The sequence below is a fragment of the Brachyistius frenatus genome, unplaced genomic scaffold (assembly GCF_029030835.1).
Source record: "Brachyistius frenatus isolate BFR_SWC_R1_liver_20210118 unplaced genomic scaffold, ASM2903083v1 Contig_100, whole genome shotgun sequence".
NCBI lineage: Eukaryota > Metazoa > Chordata > Actinopteri > Embiotocidae > Brachyistius > Brachyistius frenatus.
In genome coordinates this window covers 914460-938770 of record NW_027210699.1, presented here as the reverse complement: position 1 = coordinate 938770, position 24311 = coordinate 914460, and the positions used below count along the sequence as shown (strand labels likewise).

Here is a 24311-nt window from a genome sequence, read left to right as displayed (position 1 = left end):
TGATGTGGTTCTATAAGATCTGTCAGGATGATGTGGTTCTATAAGATCTGTCAGGATGATGTGGTTCTATAAGATCTGTCAGGATGATGTGGTTCTATAAGATCTGTCAGGATGATGTGGTTCTATAAGATCTGTCAGGATGATGTGGTTCTATAAGATCTGTCAGGATGATGTGGTTCTATAAGATCTGTCAGGATGATGTGGTTCTATAAGATCTGTCAGGATGATGTGGTTCTATAAGATCTGTCAGGATGATGTGGTTCTATAAGATCTGTCAGGATGATGTGGTTCTATAAGATCTCTGAGATAAGATGGAACCTGGTCATGAAGAACTTTGTCAGTCAGCAGGAGAATTTTAAATTCTATTCTTGATTTAACAGGAAATCGATGAAGAGAAGCTAAAACTGGAGAAATATGATCTCTAAATCCCGTCAGTACTCTTGCTGCAGCATTTTGGATCAGCTGCAGGTTTTTTAATGAATAATTTGAACATCCTAACAACAAGGAATTACAATAATCCAGCCTGGAAGTAACAAACACATGAATGAGTTTTTCTGTGTCACGCTGAGGAAGGATTTTCCTGATTTCATTAATATTATGTAGATGAAAGAAGGCAGTTCTGGAGATTTGCTTTATATGGTGTCTAAAGGACAAATCATCATCAAAGATGACTCCAAGGTTCCTCATAGTTTTGCTGGAGGCCAAGACAACGTCATCTAGAGTAACTAAGTGATTACAGAAAGAGTTTCTGAGGTGTTTAGGACCAAGTACAAGAACTTCTGTTTTGTCTGAATTTAGAAGCAGGAAGTTCTTGGTCATCCAGGCCTTTATGTCTATTAGACAGGCTTCAAGTTTTACTAACTGATTAGTTTCATCTGGTTTTATAGAAAGATATAGCTGAGTGTCATCGGCATAACAATGGAAGTTGATGCAGTGCTTCCTGATGACATCTCCTAATGGAAGCATGTCGAAAGTAAAAAGTATTGGGCCTAACACTGAGCCTTGTGGAACTCCATGACTAACTCTTGTTTGTCTGGAAGACTCATTGTTGACATGGACAAACTGGAATCTATCTGATAAGTAGGATTTGAACCAGTCTAATGCAGTTCCTTTAATCCTCGTAACGTCTTCTAATCTCTGTAATAAGATCGTATGCTCAATTGTATCAAAAGCAGCACTGAGGTCCAGAAGAACAAGTACAGAGACGAGTCCATTATCTGAGGCTAATAAAAGGTTCTCAGTAACTTTCACCAGAGCTGTTTCTGTGCTATGATGAACTCTAAAGACTGAACATCTTCAAACAGATCATTCCTTTGTAAATGATCACAAAGTTGATTTGCAACAACTTTTTCAAGGATTTTAGAAATGAAAGTTAGGTTGGAAATTGGTCTGTGGTTTCCTAAAACAGCTGATCAAGAGTCAACTTTTTAAGTAAAGGTTTAATTACAGCCACTTTAAAAGCCTGCGGTACATAGCTGGTTACAATAGATAGGTTGATCTGTTCTAATATGGAAGTACTAATTAAAGGGAAGACTTCCTTGAGGAGTTTAGTTGGGACGGGATCCAGGAGACAGGTATACAAATTCAACTTTACAATTGAATTCCTGCTTATCTGCTTATTAAAATCTCTGATAAGTTTTCTTTCAGGCCAAACTCTTGCATAAAAAAATGTCAAGAATAGACAGTTGTTTGAAGTTGTTTTGCAGCGGTGATTACTCCTGTTAATAAAAAAAACAACATCTCAATTGGCAGTAAAGACGGTTGTATAACGCAAATGTATCACCCTTTTCCTTTTTACAGAACCACAAAAAAACCCTCGAACTCCCTTTCTCCAATATCATGGCTTTATTTGTCACAAATCGCTCTAACAATAAAATTAAAACAAAAATTGAAACTGCAAGGTGGGATATGCAGGCCGTCGGGGGGTCGGGGACCCGGCGGGTCGGGGGGGCGGCGGCGGCTCGGGGCCATGCAGCATACGAGGGCCCTTATATCTCAGCTTCCGTTTTAATGTTTGTTTTAATTTCATTGTCCTGGAACTACTCCACTACTCCCTGTTGCCTCAGTCCAGGCCTGGAGCTTTTCTTTAAGGATGTCTCTGTATTCAGCTGTGTTTGATCCTCCTTTAAATTCGGACCATTCTCCCTGTACTGCAGCTGCATGCTGCCGTCCTCTTGTTTTACTGTAAAGGTGCCGTTAGTCAGGTGAAGAGCAGCGCCTGGTGTTCACAAGTTATAATGCTCTGACTTCTGCCCACATAGTTCAGTTTTTTGGCCTCATTAGAGCAGGTCATCTTTTCCTCGTGCTCTCAGAGTTCTTGAATTGCAGTTTGGCAAACTCCAAGCGGTCTGTCAGTTTCCTCTTCTTCCAGAGTGGCTTCTGTCTCGCCAGGTCTGATTAATGGGCTGGTTAATGGGCTGATTAGTGGGCTGATTAGTGGGCTTCTGCTCAGATGGTTGTCCTTCCAGAACTTTCTACCATGTCTCCAGAGAACTTGTGACCACTGTGTCCCTGATCACATGCCTGACCGAGGACGGACTTGCGTCAGTTTGGCCGGACGGGCAGTATTAATACATTTGAGCTCTAATTACTGCTCATTTATGTTGTGTTTAATGATGTGTTGTTTTGCTTAATAATATATGTTAAGTGAAAAATAATATTATAAATGTGCTGCATAAATAAACTTGACTTTCCTAGGGGACAAAATCGTTTCTTTAGTTGATTAGTTTCATAATTTATCACTGTGGCTGAGCGCAGTGGGCGATTGCAGTAAAAGGATTTGTCACCTTTAGGTTTTTTTTTTTTTTATCTCAGATGCATTGATGTTGGCTTCTTAACTCTTCATCATGATGCCGTCGCTAACTCCTGCTACACATGATGCATTTCAGAGGTCGGGCCACAGTGATTTGATCCCAGAGGTCTCATCACTTGTGCCTGAGGTGAAACATCAGCTCTGTAATGGGGAGCCATCAACACTACTGTTACAGCAGCAGTAACATATGAGGAAGAAGCATCGCTCCAAACTCATGTCCTGTTTACATTGTGAATATACATAAATGTTTAAAATGTATTTATGAGTGTTGCTCTCAGGGTAACAGAAGCAGTAATGGTGTTTCCTGTTGTTGTTCCTCAGAATGGACTTCGACGATGAAGACGGAGAGGGGCCGAGCAAATTTTCAAGGTGAGAACGCTAAAAGGAGATGTCTCTGGTCCTGTTTGAAATGTTTGAGGACGACTTCATAAGATCACGCAGCTCTTGTTTCAGGGTATCAGCGGGTACAATAAATAAAAATGTTGAAAACAAAGAGATGAAAATCTTTTTTGTTTAGTCTACATTATGTATAGCTTACTGGACCCAGGTTTCAGCTACACTAGTTTTAAATTGCTTCCTAAATTTCAGGTTCTATCAAAACGTCCACGTTTGTTTTGGAGAACCCTGCAGATGCTCTGTTTGTAACATTAGCTGTTGCATGGACATCCCATGACTTTATTTATTTTTTTATTTCCCTCCATCAAAAATCAAAAATGCAATGCTCTGTATATATATATATATATATATATATTTTTTTTTTTTTTTTAAGAGGAACTCAAGTCTTTCTCTGTCACTGCATTTCAACTGTCCTCTCACGTTTGATTTATCTCAACTTGTTTTTCCTTTTCTTCCTTCTCACATCATGTAGTGTGTAAGTGTGTAGGACGCACAGTAAGTGCTTTTGGCAGCTAAGTTGAGTGGTGACAGTGGGGAGGAGGAGCTGCCCTCTGCTGACCACACCAGGAACTGCACTCTTAATAATGGACAGTAGCATTATGCCGCATGTGTGATTCATGTGGCTACAAGGAAAACGTCATACTCGCACGTTGAAAGGGTTTCCACTTTCCACTGTGTATACATGTTGTATATATACTATTCCAATGAAATAGGTCATTTCCTGCTCTCTCTCATAGCAAAGAGCTTCAGCTGATTCTGCATCAGTGTTGTGAAGCTGCACAGAGACTAAAGTGTAAAAGAAGATGAGTTGAGCCAATTGAATGGTGTTTGTGTGTGTGTGTGTGTGTGTGTGTGTGGGGGGGGGTCTACTTTGTAGGCTATAATTACTGTAAAGTATGATGGCAGCTAAGAGGGACACGTTTAGAGACTCTTATATACACAGCTTTACTTGTTATTTAATTTAATTTAATAGTTTTACAAACACTGGGTACTTATAGGTTCTCTACAATTTTTTCTGAATTGTGAATGCAACAAAAAAAAGTGAGTTTTTATGTACCCAACTGTGTAAATTTTACAACTGGATATTCAGCTACTTGTGAAATTTAAATCTGAGACAGTCAGACAAGTTGGACACAAACCTTATTTGTTTAAACCGGTTTACCGCTCATATTTAAACCACATATTTTCTAAAATGTCCATTCTGCTATTACATTTTCTCCCTCCACCCCCGTGTTGCTGCCTTACTCAGCTCACCCAGTCTACTGATGTCAACAGTTAAAGTTTGTGAGTCCAAGTAAATAATATGAACGAAGCCAAAAACTTGAAAATAAATTTAGAGTAAAAACCACCCCGACAACATGTGAGCCTCCAGCAGAATACTTTCATTACTGCACAAGTCGTCCCGGCCTGTTTTTATTCGTGATGTTACCATCAAACTTTGAACCATCCCAGTCATACATTATTACGTGGTGACCGTTGCATGCGATGAACGTGGATAGTGAAGCTGCTGTGTGTATGCACGTTGTGTTACATGCTGCGTCCTCTGTTTCTGTAGGTATGATGATGATCAGATTCCTGGTGGGGATAAGGAGAGATACGCCAGGTAGGCCTCGCTAGCTGGGGACACAGAGGATGTTCCACTGACTCAGGGGTCAACAGACTGTACAACCTGTTGATCCCATCAAAGGGAAATACTAACAAGAGGGGCCATAAAATATCAGCATAGGGTTTGTATATGAGCGGATTGGGTCGTTGTTGGAAGCAGACGGCAGCAGGACGGGGTTGCAGATCTACAGAAACACAGATGGATTGATTGTTCGATTGCTTGACGATGTACTAACAGATGTCTGACACTCTGCTCTTTCTAACCAATGAAATGCCAGGAAACAACAGCGGTGTCAGATAAACCAGGAAACAGAGATGATGCTGGTGTGGTGATACTGAGGCTACTTAAAACCCCAAAGTGGATGAGGAAGTCCTAAAAGAATGAACAATGATGTACTTTTAACTAGAATAGAACGTACTCGCAGTGTCAAACACTGTTCATGAGACACCGACCTTTCAACAAACAGGAAGGCAACAACATCACTCAGAGTTGAGTGAAACTCAATGTGCAATGAATAAATATATTAGAGCTGCACTGATTAGTCAATTAGTTAATTGAAGGAAAATGATTTGCCTACTATTCTGAAAACTGATCAATAATTTTGTGTCTTTTTAAAATAAGACATTTTAACTGCTCCTTGGGTTTTGGGAAACATTGACAGACATTTTTCACCATTTTGTGACATTTTGAAGACCCAATATCTAACTGATTATTCAATACAATTATAAAATAGAATAAATACAACTTATTTTTTATGGTAAAACATATTTATTTTATGTACTTTCTGAGTCAAACTGATGAACATTCCCACTAATGTAGCTGTAAACATTTCATGATGTGGAAATATACAGATTTCAATTTTCAGTTAATTTAATTAAATCAATTATTTTTATAATATCTCAATGGGTCTGTGGAAAGTGCTGCATCATGTTTGATGGAGCTGAAACGGAACAAAAAGTGTTGTTTTGAATTTCTCTATTAAATTATTAAATATATTCTGGTGGCAGGAGGTTACGTCTCAGACTGAAACAAATAAGGGCATTTTATTTTTATATAAAACTCCTCGTATGAGACCTTGCTGGCTGACCTGTGCTGATGTCAGCACTTCGTTTTACTTCGAGGATATCGTAAAAAATGCATCTTTAAAAATGTAAATAACCGGTGATAAGAAATCTATCACAGATTCCAGACAAATGTTCTGACGCTCGTCAACAGTGAGGTGCAACGATGAAATCCTTCCTATAGAATCTAAAAACAGGCTCGTAAGTGGTTCCCAGTCTGTATCCTCTGAGTGTCTAATTGCCCTCTTCTCTGTTTGAAGGGAAAACCACAGTGAGATCGAGCGACGCAGGCGCAACAAAATGACCCAGTACATCACTGAGCTGTCGGACATGGTCCCCACCTGCAGCGCCCTGGCCCGCAAACCCGACAAGCTCACCATCCTCCGTATGGCCGTCTCCCACATGAAGTCCATGAGGGGCACCGGCAACACCTCCACTGATGGCGCCTATAAGCCCTCCTTCCTCACCGAACAGGTACCGTAGCGGCAGAGAGCCACCGCCTCGTTATAAAGGGTGATTACAGCAAAAATACATATATATATAATAATGTATGCTGATTCTAGTATGACACACGTTGATGGCTCCTCCCCCACTCTGGCTTTTCAGCATTTCTTGCCGTGCACGGACGCAACCGTCTCAGACTGGTTTCCATTTAGCTTTTTCGGGTCCTTGACACTGTCAAGTCTTCATACTGCCCCTACACCGCATCTATTGTATCTTTCTTACGTGTTGTGTTAATATTTGAGCATGTGCACAACCAACGCTCCAAACAGACGCAGGATAAACGAAGCAGCCACCATGCGCATGCAAACGCGTAGTTTATAACCAGTATATCTCTGGCCAATCAGAAACACATACTCAGTGCAGCTCTGTCTTTTTCCATAATGCAAACATGACTCCCGTGTTGTACATGTTTCAACTGAACCGCTGACTGTGTTTTGTTGTGCAACTTGAGAACTAAAAAAAAAAAAACAAAAAAAACAGGAACATTTTTGACATTGATAAACTTTCCAGTCATCCAGGAAGGTTTGAAACACATGCTCAGAATAATCAGAGGCTGATGTCCACATTTGTCATGATTATATAAAACTACAGTCTGTGGCTGTCAAATTATACACCGACATTTAACAAGCTTACTATATGCATTTATAGAAGATAACTGTAGTGGAGTGCTCGTTCAGCGTTTTCAGAATGTAGTGCAGCACACAGCTGATTGTGCAGAGGCTACCGATTTCATGTAGTTTTCATGGACCTTTCCTCTCCCTGCAGGAGCTGAAGCACCTGATCCTGGAGGCAGCGGACGGCTTCCTGTTTGTGGTTGCCGCGGAGACCGGCCGGGTCATCTACGTGTCTGACTCTGTGACGCCAGTGCTGAATCATCCCCAGTCCGAGTGGTTCGGCAGCACTCTGTACGAACAGGTCCACCCCGACGACGTGGACAAGCTGCGGGAACAACTCAGCACCACCGAAAACTCCATGACAGGTAGAGGAAGTTCACTCAGCTCAAACCTTTCTGCTTCTGCTCATTATTTGTTTGCAAAAGGAGTCACAAACACACACACACACACACACACACACACACACACACACACACACACACACACACACACTCACACTCACACTCACACGAGCACCACCATTTAGACCTTTTTAAATTCATAATACCAAACATTCATCAGAGTTTTCTGTTAGTTCCTATTTGATAAAACTTCACATCTGACATGACCCTCTGTATTTTAAATTGTTTTCTTTTCACTCTGTACTTTCATCCATTTTCTACCACTTGTCTGTGGTCAGATTCTGGTGCCAGCATAACCAATATTTTTCGGATATTAATTGGACTTAATGAATGAATCAATTCTATCCTCTTGCTCATGAACGTCCAGTTAGGCATTAATTTTGCTTTTGATTTTGTGTTTAGCAAAAAAATCTAAGCCAAAAAAAGGGATAAACCTTTGACAACATTTCTTTTGATTTACTTGTTCATGGAAATGTTGTAAAAAGAAAATACAAAAATGCTCTATTAATTCACAATGTGCCTCTAAAACTCCCAAAAAAACCCAACCAGACCAAAATATCAACTGCAGTGTAAAATCAGAATGATATTTCTTTAGGTGGGTTTTAATTTAATGTTCAACAAAATAAAAAATCTTCATGGTTATTGCAAATTGACTTGTTTGAAAGGAGCTTTTAGGACTTATAGCTCTGCAATGTTGCCTTAAATCAGGGGTGTCCAACCTTTTTCCTCTGAGAGCTCCTTTGATCCACTGGGTAGATCTGCAGGTTGGAGACATCGGCCTCAAGCCGTCCACCAAAATAGCAGCCCAAAGGATGATTAAAAAAATGCATTATACCACCGTATGATGCAGCATCGAACATGATAATGTTGAGCCTTTGAGTTGAATCTGCTGGTTTAGAATGATCTGGACAGATGATGGACAGTTTAAATCAGGACATTTTAGGTAGTCGGGACAACATTAAATACCCCCAGTAGAATGGATTTCACTGGTCTGATGGGTGTTCTTGATCAATGTGAAGATGAATCAATCACTGATAAACTGACTCCTGATTGGACCAGTAAATATCCTCGTAGGCTTGTCCAGTCTAAATAGTGTACATAATAGTCCAATCACATGTAATTAAAAATAATATGATACTTCTTAACACAGATGAATTTTATTAAAAGTCTTGACTAGTTTCACACATCAGGTCAGTCGTTGAGATGTCTCCTGTGGCTTTGGAGAACCTGAAGATGTTTGCTTCCTGTAGAAAGGTTTGAAATACTCGACACATAACTATAAAGTTTGAAATACAGGTTCTCAACCTCAGCCGTGTTGTTCTCTCCAAAGACGAGTCACATGCCAAAATACCAGTGACGCCGTTTTCTCACCCGCTCGTCTTCTGTCCTCCGGTCGTCTCCGTGCTGTCGTCCATGTTTAGTGAAGTGATGCGGGTTGAGATTGGAATCCTGGCAGCAGAAAACCATCCAGCGCTCGCAAATCTGTCTTTAGTTTAGATGGAGACAGATTGGTTGGTGCTAAATCAATGGTGTGTTTATTTCAACAAGTTGTGCAGTTTGGTGCGACTTGCTTTGTTCAATGTAAAATATAAGTCAAACTTATCCTCCAATTTTGTCCTAACTGACTCTAAAAACGAGGATATTACTTTGATGACGTTGGTGACGTTATAAAGTTGCATTTTGGAAATGGAACATTTTGCGTTTTGTGAAGCTAAAAGTCTAAATATCTCAGAATCTGCTTCAATTCTTATTTTTTTGTGTCTCAAGTACAGTACTAAATTACTTTAATGAATTTATTTAAGATTGATGTAACTAACAACCATTGTATGTTTCTGACATTATAACAAGCATCTTCTTCTCACCAAGTTTTTTGACTATGTTTAATCCACTCCTTTATATCTTCTGTCTTGTGTTGTGTTACATGTTAAATATAGTTACAAAAGTCTGTGTTTTAAGGCTCTGAGGGTGAGAGTAACACTTAACTGTTAAAATGTCAGACAGTTCTCCCAGTGCTCACTAGAGGGCAACCTTGTCTTGTTGAATCTCCTCCTCCTGCTGGCCACCTGGAGGCTCCACAGTGTCCCAGTGAAGCCTCTGAATTTGTGTTTGTGAGTCAGTCCGTTTGACCTCAGAGGCCCTCCGAACCACACTGAATACCCAACAGTGCCATGTAATCCACATAACACAGTAAATCTCCATGTAGAGCTGTGGCAGATGCAAACGCACACACGAGCGCGCACACAGCCTTTGATGTACCGGACTTCATTTTCATTCAGTGGAACTAAAGCAGCATGTTTTGGAGGCTCTCGCTCCGTCCTCCGCTGCTCACAGTGTTTGAACTTTGTTAAAGTATGTGCCCATGCGTGACGGCCACGTTTTTCTGGCTTGCTGACGTGGAAGGACAAAACAATATTATCATACAAAATTAGAAGGAGTGATTGATCCCTCACACCAGTCGGTACTGGTTTAGAGGGTTTTTTTGTGTGGTGGGAGGTGGAGGGGGTGGAGTTCATAGGGTGTTCGGTATGAAACATTCAAACACTTGATGACATTATTTCGTTGGACTCCTTTCAGTGTTTCCAACCAATTGAGAATGTATTCATGTGAGCACTCTGCATGCAGAGACTCATGCAGTTAAGAGGGGGAGAGTTTATTTTCTGTAGCTACAATTTATAGATCCTAAATGCGTTACTATCAGTAAACGCTACATTTTACCATGTTCCCTGAAAGCCTCATGTGTAGGATGTCTAGTAGTTAATCAAGCACAAATGGTATCATTCATGTGTATGGATACAAATAAAAGGCTCAGAAATGCTTGTGTGGCTGTTAATATTCCTGAGCAGCCCCACCAAGTAAAGTCTTTGTGTTCGAAACATTGCTTTCAGCAAGGTAGGCAGGTTTTAAAGCCAGGCTGGTGAGCTTAAAGATGTGGTCAGGCCAGCTTAGATGACAACAGTTTAGGCCCAGTGTTCACCTGCTACTTATGTTGTGAGTCTCTGGATCGTTGGTGGTCTCTAAACAGGTATGATGGTTCCAAACCTTCTGGCTCTCGTTCAACAAGCCATGAATCCAGCACATAAACTCACCCACAAACCACAAATGATCATTTCAAGATACAACATGTTGTTCAATGAGCTTTAGAGGTGTTAGTCGGTGTATTTTTTAATTTTCTTTTTCCATAGTTGGTCTTTATCCTAAGACTCCAGCTCTGTACTGAAGAGACATGAGAATGACATTCATCTTCACATCTCTCTGACAGCAAGCAAAGCCAAATATATTTCCCAAAAGGTTGAACCAGAGAGAGCAACCTCGATCAAGATGGTCCTCACTTTCTTTAGATGGCCGATAATAAAGTTGAGCCAGTATCCATCACCAGTCACCATCACCACATGTTTTCATGTTTGGAACTTAGGTTTGTTTGGAACGACTGCTGTTTGCATCAATGTGTTCAAACGGTTGCTGTGTGTCCATAAATTATAGAGTTGGCTTGGAGCACCTCTTGTCTCGTGTCCTCCGGCTGTCGATTCAACCTCCGTCTCTGGTCTGTGATGTGGAGAAAGATGGATGAATCCTAGCAGAACGTGTTTCAAGCTATTTGTCCTCTTCAGCGATATTTAGTGCTCGGAGGGAAAAACTCCTCTTTAAGGGAGAAAAACCTCCAACAGAGGGAAATAAAAACTCCCTTTAACAGGAAGAAACCTCAGACAGAACTGGACTCAGAGGTGGGCGGAGCATCTGTTGACAGAATCAGGCTCAGAGGTGGGCGGAGCATCTGTTAACAGAATCAGGCTCAGAGGTGGGAGGAGCATCTGTCAAAAGAACCAGACTCAGAGGTGGGCGGAGCATCTGTTAACAGAACCAGACTCAGAGGTGGGAGGAGCCATCTGCTAACAGAACCAGGCTCAGAGGTGGGCGGAGCATCTGTTAACAGAATCAGGCTCAGAGGTGGGAGGAGCATCTGTCAAAAGAACCAGACTCAGAGGTGGGCGGAGCATCTGTTAACAGAACCAGACTCAGAGGTGGGAGGAGCCATCTGCTAACAGAACCAGGCTCAGAGGTGGGCGGAGCATCTGTTAACAGAACCACTCTCAGAGGTGGGCGGAGCATCTGTTAACAGAATCAGGCTCAGAGGTGGGAGGAGCATCTGTTAAAAGAACCAGACTCAGAGGTGGGTGGAGCATCTGGTAACAAAACCAGTCTCAGAGGTAGGCGGAGCATCTGTTAACAGAACCAGGATCAGAGGTGGGTCGGAGCATCTGTTAACAGAACCAGACTCAGAGGTGGGAGGAGCATCTGTTAAAAGAACCAGACTCAGAGGTGGGCGGAGCATCTGTTAACAGAACCAGGATCAGAGGTGGGCGGAGCATCTGTTAACAGAACCAGACTCAGAGGTGGGCGGAGCATCTGTTAACAGAATCAGGCTCAGAGGTGGGCGGAGCATCTGTTAACAGAACCAGACTCAGAGGTGCGAGGAGCATCTGTTAAAAGAACCAGACTCAGAGGTGGGCGGAGCATCTGTTAACAGAACCAGGATCAGAGGTGGGCGGAGCATCTGTTAACAGAACCAGACTCAGAGGTGCGCGGAGCATCTGTTAACAGAATCAGGCTCAGAGGTGGGCGGAGCATCTGTTAACAGAACCAGACTCAGAGGTGGGCGGAGCATCTGTTAACAGAACCAGTCTCAGAGGTGGGTGGAGCATCTGTTAACAGAACCAGGATCAGAGGTGGGCGGAGCATCTGCTAACAGAACCAGACTCAGAGGTGGGTGGAGCATCTGTTAACAAAACTAGGCTCAGAGATGGAGAACATCTGTCTCCACTGGTTGGAGGTAAGAGGAGACCAGAAAGAGAAAAGGACAGCATAGAAATATAAGACATGAACTGTTGGTGGGTCGACAATCACAGAGCAGAGACATGCAGCTCCATGACGGGACATCTGCAAAAGAAAGAAGAGAAACTACACGAGCGAAGGAACTGAATGGAGACAACAGATAATAAGAAGAAACTATGGGAGAGAAAAATACATGAAGTTAATGAGATGTTGGTAAAATATGAGTTATAGAGAGTTAAAAAGTGAGAGGAAAGAAGCTCAGTGTATAACGAGGTGCCCCAGCAGCCTCGGCCAGTAACTATAATCACTGCACGATGGTTCAGATTCACCTGAGCACCTCCAACTAAAAATTGTATCAAAAAGGAAAGTTTTGAGTCTAATCTTAAAGCTAGAGAGGGTTTCTGCTCCTGAACACAAACTGGGAGCCTGAAAACTGAAGCTCTGCCTCCCATTCTACTTTTGGAAACTCTGGGAACCAAAAGCAGACTGAGAGAAAAGATCTCTGTCAGGATGATGTGGTTCTATAAGATCTGTCAGGATGATGTGGTTCTATAAGATCTGTCAGGATGATGTGGTACTATAAGATCTGTCAGGATGATGTGGTTCTATAAGATCTGTCAGGATGATGTGGTTCTATAAAATCTGTCAGGATGATGTGGTTCTATTAGATCTGTCAGGATGATGTGGTTCTATAAGATCTGTCAGGATGATGTGGTTCTATAAGATCTGTCAGGATGATGTGGTACTATAAGATCTGTCAGGATGATGTGGTTCTATAAGATCTGTCAGGATGATGTGGTACTATAAGATCTGTCAGGATGATGTGGTTCTATAAGATCTGTCAGGATGATGTGGTTCTATAAGATCTGTCAGGATGATGTGGTTCTATAAGATCTGTCAGGATGATGTGGTTCTATAAGATCTGTCAGGATGATGTGGTTCTATAAGATCTGTCAGGATGATGTGGTTCTATAAGATCTGTCAGGATGATGTGGTTCTATTAGATCTGTCAGGATGATGTGGTTCTATAAGATCTGTCAGGATGATGTGGTTCTATAAGATCTGTCAGGATGATGTGGTTCTATTAGATCTGTCAGGATGATGTGGTTCTATAAGATCTGTCAGGATGATGTGGTTCTATAAGATCTCTGAGATAAGATGGAACCTGGTCATGAAGAACTTTGTCAGTCAGCAGGAGAATTTTAAATTCTATTCTTGATTTAACAGGAAATCGATGAAGAGAAGCTAAAACTGGAGAAATATGATCTCTAAATCCCGTCAGTACTCTTGCTGCAGCATTTTGGATCAGCTGCAGGTTTTTAATGAATAATTTGAACATCCTAACAACAAGGAATTACAATAATCCAGCCTGGAAGTAACAAACACATGAATGAGTTTTTCTGTGTCACGCTGAGGAAGGATTTTCCTGATTTCATTAATATTACGTAGATGAAAGAAGGCAGTTCTGGAGATTTGCTTTATGTGGTGTCTAAAGGACAAATCCTCATCAAAGATGACTCCAAGGTTCCTCACAGTTTTGCTGGAGGCCAAGACAACGTCATCTAGAGTAACTAAGTGATTACAGAAAGAGTTTCTGAGGTGTTTAGGACCAAGTACAAGAACTTCTGTTTTGTCTGAATTTAGAAGCAGGAAGTTTTTGGTCATCCAGGCCTTTATGTCTTTTAGACAGGCTTCAAGTTTTACTAGCTGATTAGTTTCATCTGGTTTTATAGAAAAATATAGCTGAGTGTCATCGGCATAACATTGGAAGTTTAGTCAGGGCTTCCTGATGTTATCTCCTAATGGAATGTTTTTAAGCTCTCTCAGATGCTTTCATGCAGAAACATCATTATGGCAGAAATGCATGTCTTTCTCACCGGTTCTAATGTGAGCTGAGGGCTTGTTCATTTGCTTGTGTTGCTTGTTACATGCAGTGAACTGGACTCGTGTTTTTAACATTTTAGCTCCGTGTCATGTGTTCAAACCAAACCGGTCCAGCTAGCCTCCTCTAGGACTGTAAGTGCGTGACTATCCGTGGTGTTACGGTACGGGTGCTCAGAGTGACCAAAAAGGACCAAAAGAGACCCGACTTCACCAAATGGGTCATTTAATAGAACTATAACAAGTAGAAACTACATTATATTACATATTATATGAAACTCTATTATAATTCTATATTCCCATTAAGGAGGTGGAGGGATATTTCTAATGATGAGCACGGTGTGATGTCATGATGATTTGAACACGTTCCAAATGTTTAATTGACCAATCAGATCTTTTGGAACTACTTGTTGTATAATGAAGAGTAATGACGCCCATCTAACTGGACTGAAGTGACATTCGCTGCCACGTTCTGCAATGTTCCTCAAGCAAATGTTTGTTTGGTTGCTTGCTCAACAAACCAAGGTGCAGAAGACTCTGTTTGTGAGTTATATAAGTAACCAAACGGTTTGTTGTTAAAAGTCTGTGGTTCTTGTGATGCAGCTAAGCGTGGCTGCGTGCTCTGCATATGATATAACACAGATGGTACCAAATACTTGTGTATGCCACTGCTTTGCAAGATTTGCTAATACAAAACTAGTGGTCAAAACCAAAACTACATTTTGTGTTATGCATGTATTTATGGATATACTTTCTATCTATCCAGTCCAAAAGAGAAAAAAACATCGTGTTATTTTATCTGTGCAGAAGGAGATCTACAGATGGTGGTTTGAAAATGTCTGAATCTTCACTTCATGAACTTAAAAGATGTGCAGAGTCAGCAATCTGATATCCAACAGTGGTTTTCCATTATTACCTGAAATAGCAAGCATGAAAAAATTCAAGTTACAATTACAGTCTTGTTAAGCAGTTGCAGTTAGACATAGTTCAGTCCCAGAAGACTTTATCCAACTGCTCTTACAGGCTGAGCTGTACAAACTGTTACCAGTAAACTGGTGCTGATACGCAGCATGCAGGTAGAAAACAGCTCGTGTGAGAAAGAACTTAACAGAGGACAGACACGAATGTTGGACAAATAGTTGAGGGTGTAATCTGGTCTGATGTGCGTGCACCCTCGTGTTCAGCCTTCTCCCTTTCCACGCATCATTACAGTTGCGTGTTTGCGTGTGAAGTTCCAGTCAGTTTCATATTTACCAGATACTGAGAATTCCTTCTCCAGCTGGAAAGGATCAATCCTGTGCTAATGACGTCCTGTTGCATTCACCCCCATCAGCAGGAAGAGCTCAGAGAGGCTGGTCATGGCACACATGCAGGATTCCATTCTGTTGACCCTGGATCCCCTTCAAAGTAAACACAAACCCACAACCACTCCAACAAGGACTCCAGAAGCACCGCCATCCACCTGGCCGCAACACACATGGAAAATAGGGACAGACATTATGTCCCTTTTCATCGACTTCAGCTCAGCATTCAACATCATCACAATCCAGAAAACTCCATCTGCTTGAAAACCCCACTGTGTAGCTGGGTTTTACAGCACCAGAGCAACAGGCCTCAGGCAGCCAGCATCCGGACCAGGATGTCCTTCTCCATCCCTCTGAGCACTGGAAACTCCTCATGGCTGGGTGCTCAGGGTGGATCAGAAACTTCAGAGACTGCTCTTGTTGCACGACAAATGTGTGCAGCACCATGACATGCACAGAGAACAGAGAAGCTACAACCTTCCAGGGAAAGTACTTTAAGTTCAGCAGCTGAGTTGCACATGGTTTTGTGAGCAGATGACCGGGTGCGTCTGTGATTTCTCCGTGGACATGACCAGAGGCCGCACATCTAAATTTGGATCAAACTCTGAAAATCGGCAACAGAGACCTTTTAAATGCTTTAGGAAGCCTTTTGTAAAGAAGCAATGAGCCTGGAGAGGTGTTTTGAGTGACATTTGCATTTCCGAGAGGCAGAACATCACTGTCCGATACTGAAAAAGACGCATCAGGTCAGGAGTTCAACCGGGTGGGTTTTGTTTGACATTTGCTGGGTTGTGCACCATGAATGCGTTCCCCAGGGTCAGACTGTCAGCACCGAGTTCTCCTGGGACCTTCTGAGGCTTTAATGAAAACACATTCAGTGCAAATGACCTGAACTGTGGCGCGATGTCACTGTGAATTCTCTAACATGACACAGGCCGTTGAAAACGCACAAGTTTCCTTCCCACAACAACACAACCGTTGCTCACCACCCCGAATCGGCAGATTTGGTTCCCTTCTGCTTCTTTATGTTCCATCGGTGCCCAGCTTTAAGTTCAGAGGGCTTCATGTCACAGATGAACTGTCCTTGTCCCTAACACCACCGTCCCAGTGATGACGGCACGTCCTCGGCATTGCAGCCGGTGGTTAAGACGACCCAGTGCATCGTTGGGTTTCAAGGACATCCACACCAAGTGGTGTGAAAGGAGAGCCGCCGGCTTCAAGATGGATCCTCTCCTGCAGTGCTACAGCTGGTCTACTTCCTTAAAGTCTTATTCATGTGCAATAGTGATAGTTTTTCAAACGTTTTATAGTCTTTTGTATTTATTGTCCATTCTCACTATTGTCTGCTGTTTTTCTATGTTAAATATAGCACGCTGTCCTTGTAATTACATTTCCTTCCCCTTTCAATACATCTGTGGTGAGAAGGAATGATAATAAAGTCGACTTCGGTGGAGACTGATTGTGCAGAATAAAGTAACAAAGCCCAGCTGTGGGGTCTCGCATTCCTTTTCTCGTGGATCTTTCACAAACTACGTGTCCTATCAACCCGTAATCCTTCACTAAAGCACTGTATGTGATCAGGGACCCTCAGGGCTCATCGGACGAGGTCCGGGAAAAGGAGAAAGTTTGACGGAACTGAATTCACGAGAAGTCTCGGTCTCAGAAGGATTCATCTCATTTTGCTTTCACAACTGTGTTGACAGTTCTTATAATCGAACATCAAGTGGAGACCTCGAGAGTCATTCTGAACCTCCTGTGTTGTTGAGGCCTCTTCCAGTGATCAGCGGTCTATCGCATGAAGTCATTGCTAGTAAATCAAATTGGTTGTCACAATTACCAGTGCTTCCTCCACATAGTTGACTAAACCTCAGTTCATGGTTAGAGTCCAAGAACAAGTTGTCATTAGTGGTTCAGTCGCAGGAAGGAAAATAAAACCCTCAAAGCTGCGACCTGTCAGCGATGTTATGAATAACTTTCAGAAACATTTGTTAGTGGCAGAGCCGTCCCCTGAGGGAGCATGGCCTTCTGGGTAACCTGGGGCTGATGTATGTCCAGTCCAGTGGGCCCCACGGGTGGTGCAGCTTAGATTGATCAGCAACAGAGCTGCGAACATTAGCATCCTTAGGGTAGGGTGCGTTTTAAAAAGGCTGATATTCTGGTCTGGTTTTCAGCAGTTTGAGGTCGAGGTTTGTCCTTTGATAGCTTAATTTGTGCCTCTTTTTTTTTCACGCAATGTTACTCTTGTTGTCTCTGCCTGCCTCATCACTGCAGAATAAAGGAAGGTTACCAGCTACAAGTCAGGCTAGGGAGGAAGCTAAGTCGGTCAGCAGCCACGGATCTCGCAACACATTGGGTGTCGAAGGCTTCGCAAATTGTCTGCACATTCTATTCCTCTCTCTGTCTCACACACACACACACACACACACACACACACACTGAAATACATGAACAATATGTTCAGTCACCTTGCCTGTTGTTCCAACACATTAGGAATTATCACCACTTCTGCCGTGAGCATCGTCATTAACAGGTGGCTCCGTGTTGATGCTCTCGTAAATGTTTTATTTTGAAAACTCATCATTACCTTTTTTTGTTTCACTGTAATGTAGCAGTGTGAACAATGTGAACTTAAACCGTAAACATATTTAGATAATTAAATACATATTTTAAACTTGCTAAGACGTGTTGGCAACTGGCTTAAACTAACGACTTCTTTAATGAGTTGTGATGATTAACATTTCGTTGCGCTTTACATTAAGTTTTCAACAACTGCTGCCAAATTACAATTCTATGGATATGATTTCAAAAACAATTCTCATGACCTTGATTTTATTTTTTTGTTGTTAACAAAATGAAAAACATAAACCTAGCACAATCAAAAAGGCTTTAAGATACGTCTGAATTAAACATTGTTTTCCAGCTCTCTTTAGTTGTACAAATCCAAATTAGGTTTTTTTTTTAATTAAAAAAAGATTAACTTCAGTTAAAAAATTACAACATACATTAGAAGTGAGACTCCAGAGATGATGAGTCGTAGATGGATTTTTTTGTTTTGTTTTAACTTTGATAACTAGGAATTACACTAACTGCCAATTGTGTTTTTATTTATTAATGGTATTGTTATTATTATTATTATTATTATTATTATTATTATTATATAGCTCACCAGAGCTGCCATCTAAGCACAAGTTGTATGTAGAAGAAGTATCAGGCTGTTTGTTGTTAATTGGTCTTTGTTTGTTTGTTTGTTGATGTCCTGCACTTGTTGTCGCCCTATTTTTAATTGGTGCTGTTTGTGTGTCAACAGGACGGATTCTGGACCTGAAGACGGGAACAGTGAAGAAGGAGGGACAGCAGTCCTCCATGAGGATGTGCATGGGATCCCGACGCTCCTTCATCTGCCGCATGAGGTGTGTTACCGATGTTTTACTTTCTGTTGCTTCCTCTCCAGAATAGTTAAACCTATTTATTTTCTGTATCTACAATTATACAGATGCTCCCTAAATGCCTACCGCAACCCGTGCATGGCCAAACAAGATTTAACAGGAAAATCCAGTGTTTCCCTTCAATTGGGACCTCCTGCCCCTCCTGAAAGAAACCCATAGTCAAAACTGAGTATATGTCTGGACCCTGTGGGAAACTGGAGGGCTTTTAATTTGAAAAGTTGCAGCGTTCAGCCGACCTGCGGTGTAACGTTGATCTCTCACTCACTCAGTGACAGACACTCTTTATAGCTCCGCCCCGCTGTTGTGATCCAGCCAAAAATATGATATTTATGTTATTTATCCAAATTCCGAGCACCTTTTGTTTTCAGCTCGGTGTGAGAGTCTCTGCTGTGTTTCTGTCCTCTGATTTCTGTGTGTCACACTGTGGGCAGAGCTCCACCTCTGCAGCACTGACGCACAGGTGGAGGGAGCGAGGGGAGATCGTCAACTCGTTAATCGATCGCTCGGACAGGTTCAAAAAAAATAAAAAAATAAAAAATGCTGCAATTGATCAACAAATATACCTGAGTCGCCGTCCCAAATAAGTCAATGTGTGGGAAACCATGTATATTGTTTCAACCTTTCATAATCTACCCAGAACCGGGTCGCGGGCTACTGGTAGGAGACCCCTGGTGTTGTCACTATTTCATTTCAATAGTTATTTTTATTTGACTAATTTTAATTTCAGATGAATTTATTTTGTAGTTGTATAAATTATTGTAGTTTAAGTGCATAAACCTAACAATTCCTTCAAATTCCTGTATCTTGATGGAGCTTGCAGAATTGTTTGAGATTTAATTATTTAAAAGAACTTTTTATGAATCAGCGATGTTTTAACATAATGACCGTATATTTATCTAGATGTGGTTAAATAGAGGTCACCTCTGCTTTGTAAATGGGAATTAAATGACATGCAAACAAGCTGAAATGGTACCCAATGGTCAGCAGCAGGAGTTGTTGGGATGTGAAAGGCACACGGTGACATCAGACTTTTACAAAGAAACAAATGGCAATTTCCTTCCTTTCAGCTGCACAGAACATTGAAGAGTTCTGCTGAACTGCTTCCAGTTAGCTGCACAGACGCTTTTACAACAGTGTTTCATACGTGAAGGACTGTGTTGACAGGTCATCATTGTAAATGAGAATTGGTTCTCAATTGATTTTACCTGGTTAAATAAAGGTCATATATATAAGGACTGTGATTGTTCCTAAAGTCATATATAGCTCATATGCAGCTCTATATAAAATTATTAGGTGAAGCATTGGTTAGACCGATAGGATTAAAGTCAAAAATAAAAGTGAATACATAAAACAATACAACAAATGTGAGGATGCCCAATTCTGATCACCACTTTATTACTTGGTATCTTTCAATATAAAGTCCAAATTCAGCACACACATTCACCTAAATGGTGATTATATACTTAACAGTTCATAAATCTCTCACACTTTAAATTTCAGGAGCTACATGATACAAATACTGGAGAATATTCAAAAATATGAAGTTTATAAATGTATCTTTCCCCTTGAATCTGTATCACTCTGTTGTGGGAACTACAAAACTCAAAGCCGTCTTTTGGTCAAGTCGAGCGGCGCTTCGCCCGTTTGGACCTTGAAGTTAACGTTGCCTGTCTGAGTGGTGTTTTGGCAGAAAGCAGAAACTGGGTCTGAGACTTTCTGCTGAAAGCTCGTCTGCCTCTCGACAAGAGCAAACTCAATTAGCAATGACGGGAAATAAACATAAAAAATAGATAAACCCTTTTCATGAATCACTCTCCAAACACTTGATGCATTAGTTGTCAAGACAACACGGCATATTTAACCACATTAGTAAAGCTGTGAGCTAAACAATGAGAGGAAACCCTGAGGGTGAATTAAATCCAATGACCTCTTTCACGCTGACACGTTGTCGTCAAATAATGTGATGCATTATTATGAAATATTTATTACAGACCTATAAGAACCTCCTTCTTTATTGGCTAAACATCAGTGCTGCGTTATCTGTTGCAGTGATCATGCTATTGTCAATGATTGTCTGAATTACTGGAACGAAATTCAAAATGTTTCCAAAAAAAAGGTCTCGTTAAGGAATGAAGAGTTTCTTTCTATCAACACGTCAGCAGGTTTTTACAATTGAAATGGATACAGGACATGTTGAGTTTGTATTAATGCAGTAACTGACTGAGCAAACAGTAGCAGATCAAAAAGTCTTCCCGTTGACGTCATGAAACAATCAATACACCTTAAATTCACCATTTGTTTTGGTTCTCTCTTACATGACACACACTTTATAGATGATTGGATCTTCAGGCACTTAAGAGATAAATTAATTTCCAACAGATCAAGAACTTTAATTATGTTGTTTTTAGTAGTAAAGCGTGGTTGAGGTGCGCTACACCTGTTTACCACAGAGGTGCTCAGAAAAAACATTCAAAACAGCTTCAAATGGACTGAGTGGTGAGATTAATGCACTAACTGCTGTTTCCAGAGTCCAGACTGAGCTGAAGATTATTCCACTGAAGACGGTCCGTCATGTTGCGTCTGCACTGCAGTTTTTCTGGAGCATGTCAGAAGTATTTTTTTGATCTTACTTCCTGATTAGATCTTGTTTCCTTGATTTCTGTTCTTCTATCAGGTAAACGTTGTTAAACGGCTTCTTTTTTTGTCCATTGTGTGTTTGTTGTCGTTTTCTACTTTGTGCTGCAGACAGAGTTAAAACAGCTGCTGAGTTTTATCATTAAAAACATGAATCCTCCTGTTTGTTGTGGAACTATTTCACATCCTGTGTCTGTGGCAGGATGAGAACACATTTCCTGTCCAGACTGACGGACTTCGGGGTTAGATGCTGATGTAGTGATGTGCGTTACGACCAGGAGTTTGCACACAGGTGTTTTATTTTGAAAATCGACTGGATTTTCTCCGACTGACTTCCTGCCCAGTAGATCTGCTCTGTTCAGCTTAAAAGTCCGAGCAACTTTTAATAATTAAATTTTGTATATTTAGATTTTGATTGATTACATACAATATGACTGTACCATGGTAGGAATCTGTTTGTTCAATATGACAGATGGCTGCATTTTTTTTCTTTCCGTTAAACCTTTTTAAAGGAAACCTGTATTTTGTCAACAACATATTGTAGAATCGATGGAGGTCAAATGTGCTTGATGGGTAAATTATTGTTGTGTAACGTTGGCTTTGAAACTAGACAGCTGTGACAGTGTGCACTCATCGGGCTCCTTAATACCATAAAGAAAAAAGTACAATAAATGACTCGTGCCTGCTTTTTAAATTGGGCTGTTCATGGACCCGTAACCTATTTCACACCGCATGAACCTCCAGCCGTATGCCTTTCTGTCCTGACGTAGCAGCATTCATGTTTTGGCTCCCCAGAGGTTGCTGCTTACACAGCTGATGTTTCCATACTTCACAGATAACTAGACTTGCCATCTATGTATATTCTAATAATGATTGCCATCTGTTGGGTATCTCTGTATCTCCGCTCCGTAGCTTCACACTAACCGAGTTTCTTGCTAAGTTTGTCTGTTTGCTCGTGTTCCCTGTCAGGATGTGACAGTTTGTCCCTCAGCCCTCATTACTCATTGGCTGCAAAATATATCAAAGCAGCTTTGACTACTTGGAGGGCTTGGACGAGCTCATATTTTAGTTCCAGAAAATAAGACACTTTTCCAATGTTTTACGGTCATGTCGGTGCCAGCGTGTGAGGAAGCGTCGAGGCTGCGAGAGCCTGGTTTCATCTGGATCTGTCACAAAGGCGCGAGAGTTCCACGAAAGCCGCGTGTTATGTTGTTCAATCTTTTGAAGTGACATCTCTTTCTGTTGCTATTCAGGCTGCATAATTCAAACAACATGCTGCTCCCGAGGCGGTCTGAAAGAGGAGTGCAAGCAAACAGTAAAAAGCAGCTCCTTCTGTGACACGTACATAAACACGGCCGGGAAGAGCACAGCGCGATCAGCAGGCCAACGTTTCAGGGAAGCCGTTATTACATTCAGGCTGCCTTATGTAATGTTCAGTCACCAGAAAAACCTCCTGGAGAACAACACCCACTGTCTACGTAGCAGGAAGCTCAGCTGGGGGCTCTAACCTGTTGGATTTGGGAGTTTGTTCAATGTATATACGGAGAATTGCCTTGTTTCCATTTGGCTGTTTCAATCCGGAAACATGGGACACGTCCTTCTGGCTGTTATACAAAACGGACCTGCTGCTATGGACAGACATGAGTCAGGGAAGCTGTACAACCGTTTATTAGGACCTTATTCCAGTGTATTAATTATTGTTGCAACTGTCTCGACTACTATACAAACGTACATCGATGTAAACATCATTCAGTCCCTCCAGGAAATCACCATTTGCCCATCGCAATAATTAACACACATTCAAGAAATCTCTAATATTTGTGGGAGTTTGCAATTTTTTTATATTTCCGTAATTTTTCCACAAAAAATGTCATCATCAGAATCTGTGCTGAAAGTATTGACGGCATAAAGTAAATCTTTTTAAACAAAACTCTCTTTATTAACACAAATAACTCCTTGTTTCCAATCAGAGGTTCTGCTCCTGTTTTCTTCACCAAATAAAACTCTGAAACAGGAAGTGACAGGATTTGCTTAAATGTGGTTTTCATATGCATGGTTTTGTTTCATCCAGCAGGTCTATGTGTTGAATGAACATGAATTAAACAGCATCTAAAGCTCTTATTTTGACAGCTGATGTAGTCCTTGTTTCTATATTCCAGTCACAGATGCTCTGTTCTGGAAACATACGCAGCTTTTAGGACCTTTTAGGAGCTTTTAGGTTAGGTTAGGTTAGGTTAGGTAGTTACTTTATTAATCCCCGAGGGGAATTTTTTTCCGCTACAGAAGCAATAAGAGAATAATAGAAAGCAATAAAATAGCAGTAAAAAATATTAAATATAAAATATAAAATGCACAGTATATACAGTCTACACCAGGGGTGGGCAAACTTTTTGGCTCAGGGGCCACATTGACTTTTACAATTTGACAGACGGGCCGGGCCAGCACCAGATGCATACATATCAAACATAAACATAAAAAAGGCATCACAGTGTTAATACGTACATTCACTTTTAGTGGGAACAGTGTTGTTGATCACCTTCTCTGTCAGAGCATCGAAGTCTGCTGTTAGTTTTGTTGTGTGCTCAGAACAGATCTGAGGTGTTCGTCACTCAACTGGGATCTGTGAGGTGCTTTGTTGGTGTTCATCACACTAAAAGTCTGTTCACACACAGTAGAGACAAACAACACCAGCATCTTCTGGGACATCTTCTGGATGTTTGGACATTTGGCTGCTTTAATGAAGCAGAAAACTCATCCAGTTTAAGAGAGTTGAACTTCTCCTTGAAGACGGTGTCACATTGGAGATCAATCAGTTCACACTG

The 24311-nt window shown here is 41.3% G+C and overlaps 1 protein-coding gene across 4 annotated transcripts in view; it reads left to right on the top strand.

The window, feature by feature from the left end:
* The window catches only part of arnt2 (aryl-hydrocarbon receptor nuclear translocator 2), an 87318-nt gene that overhangs the window by 18149 nt on the left and 44858 nt on the right, over positions 1-24311 (top strand). The window contains exons 3-7 of one of the 4 annotated variants that reach the window (XM_069711446.1): positions 3134-3181; positions 4764-4811; positions 6148-6349; positions 7145-7358; positions 18717-18819. In XM_069711446.1, coding sequence (XP_069567547.1) covers positions 3134-3181; positions 4764-4811; positions 6148-6349; positions 7145-7358; positions 18717-18819 — 615 coding nt within the window. Of the gene's footprint in view, positions 1-3133; positions 3182-4763; positions 4812-6135; positions 6350-7144; positions 7359-18716; positions 18820-24311 lie in introns of all 4 variants that reach the window. The other 3 variants (XM_069711445.1, XM_069711448.1, XM_069711447.1) reach the window with 3 other exon arrangements.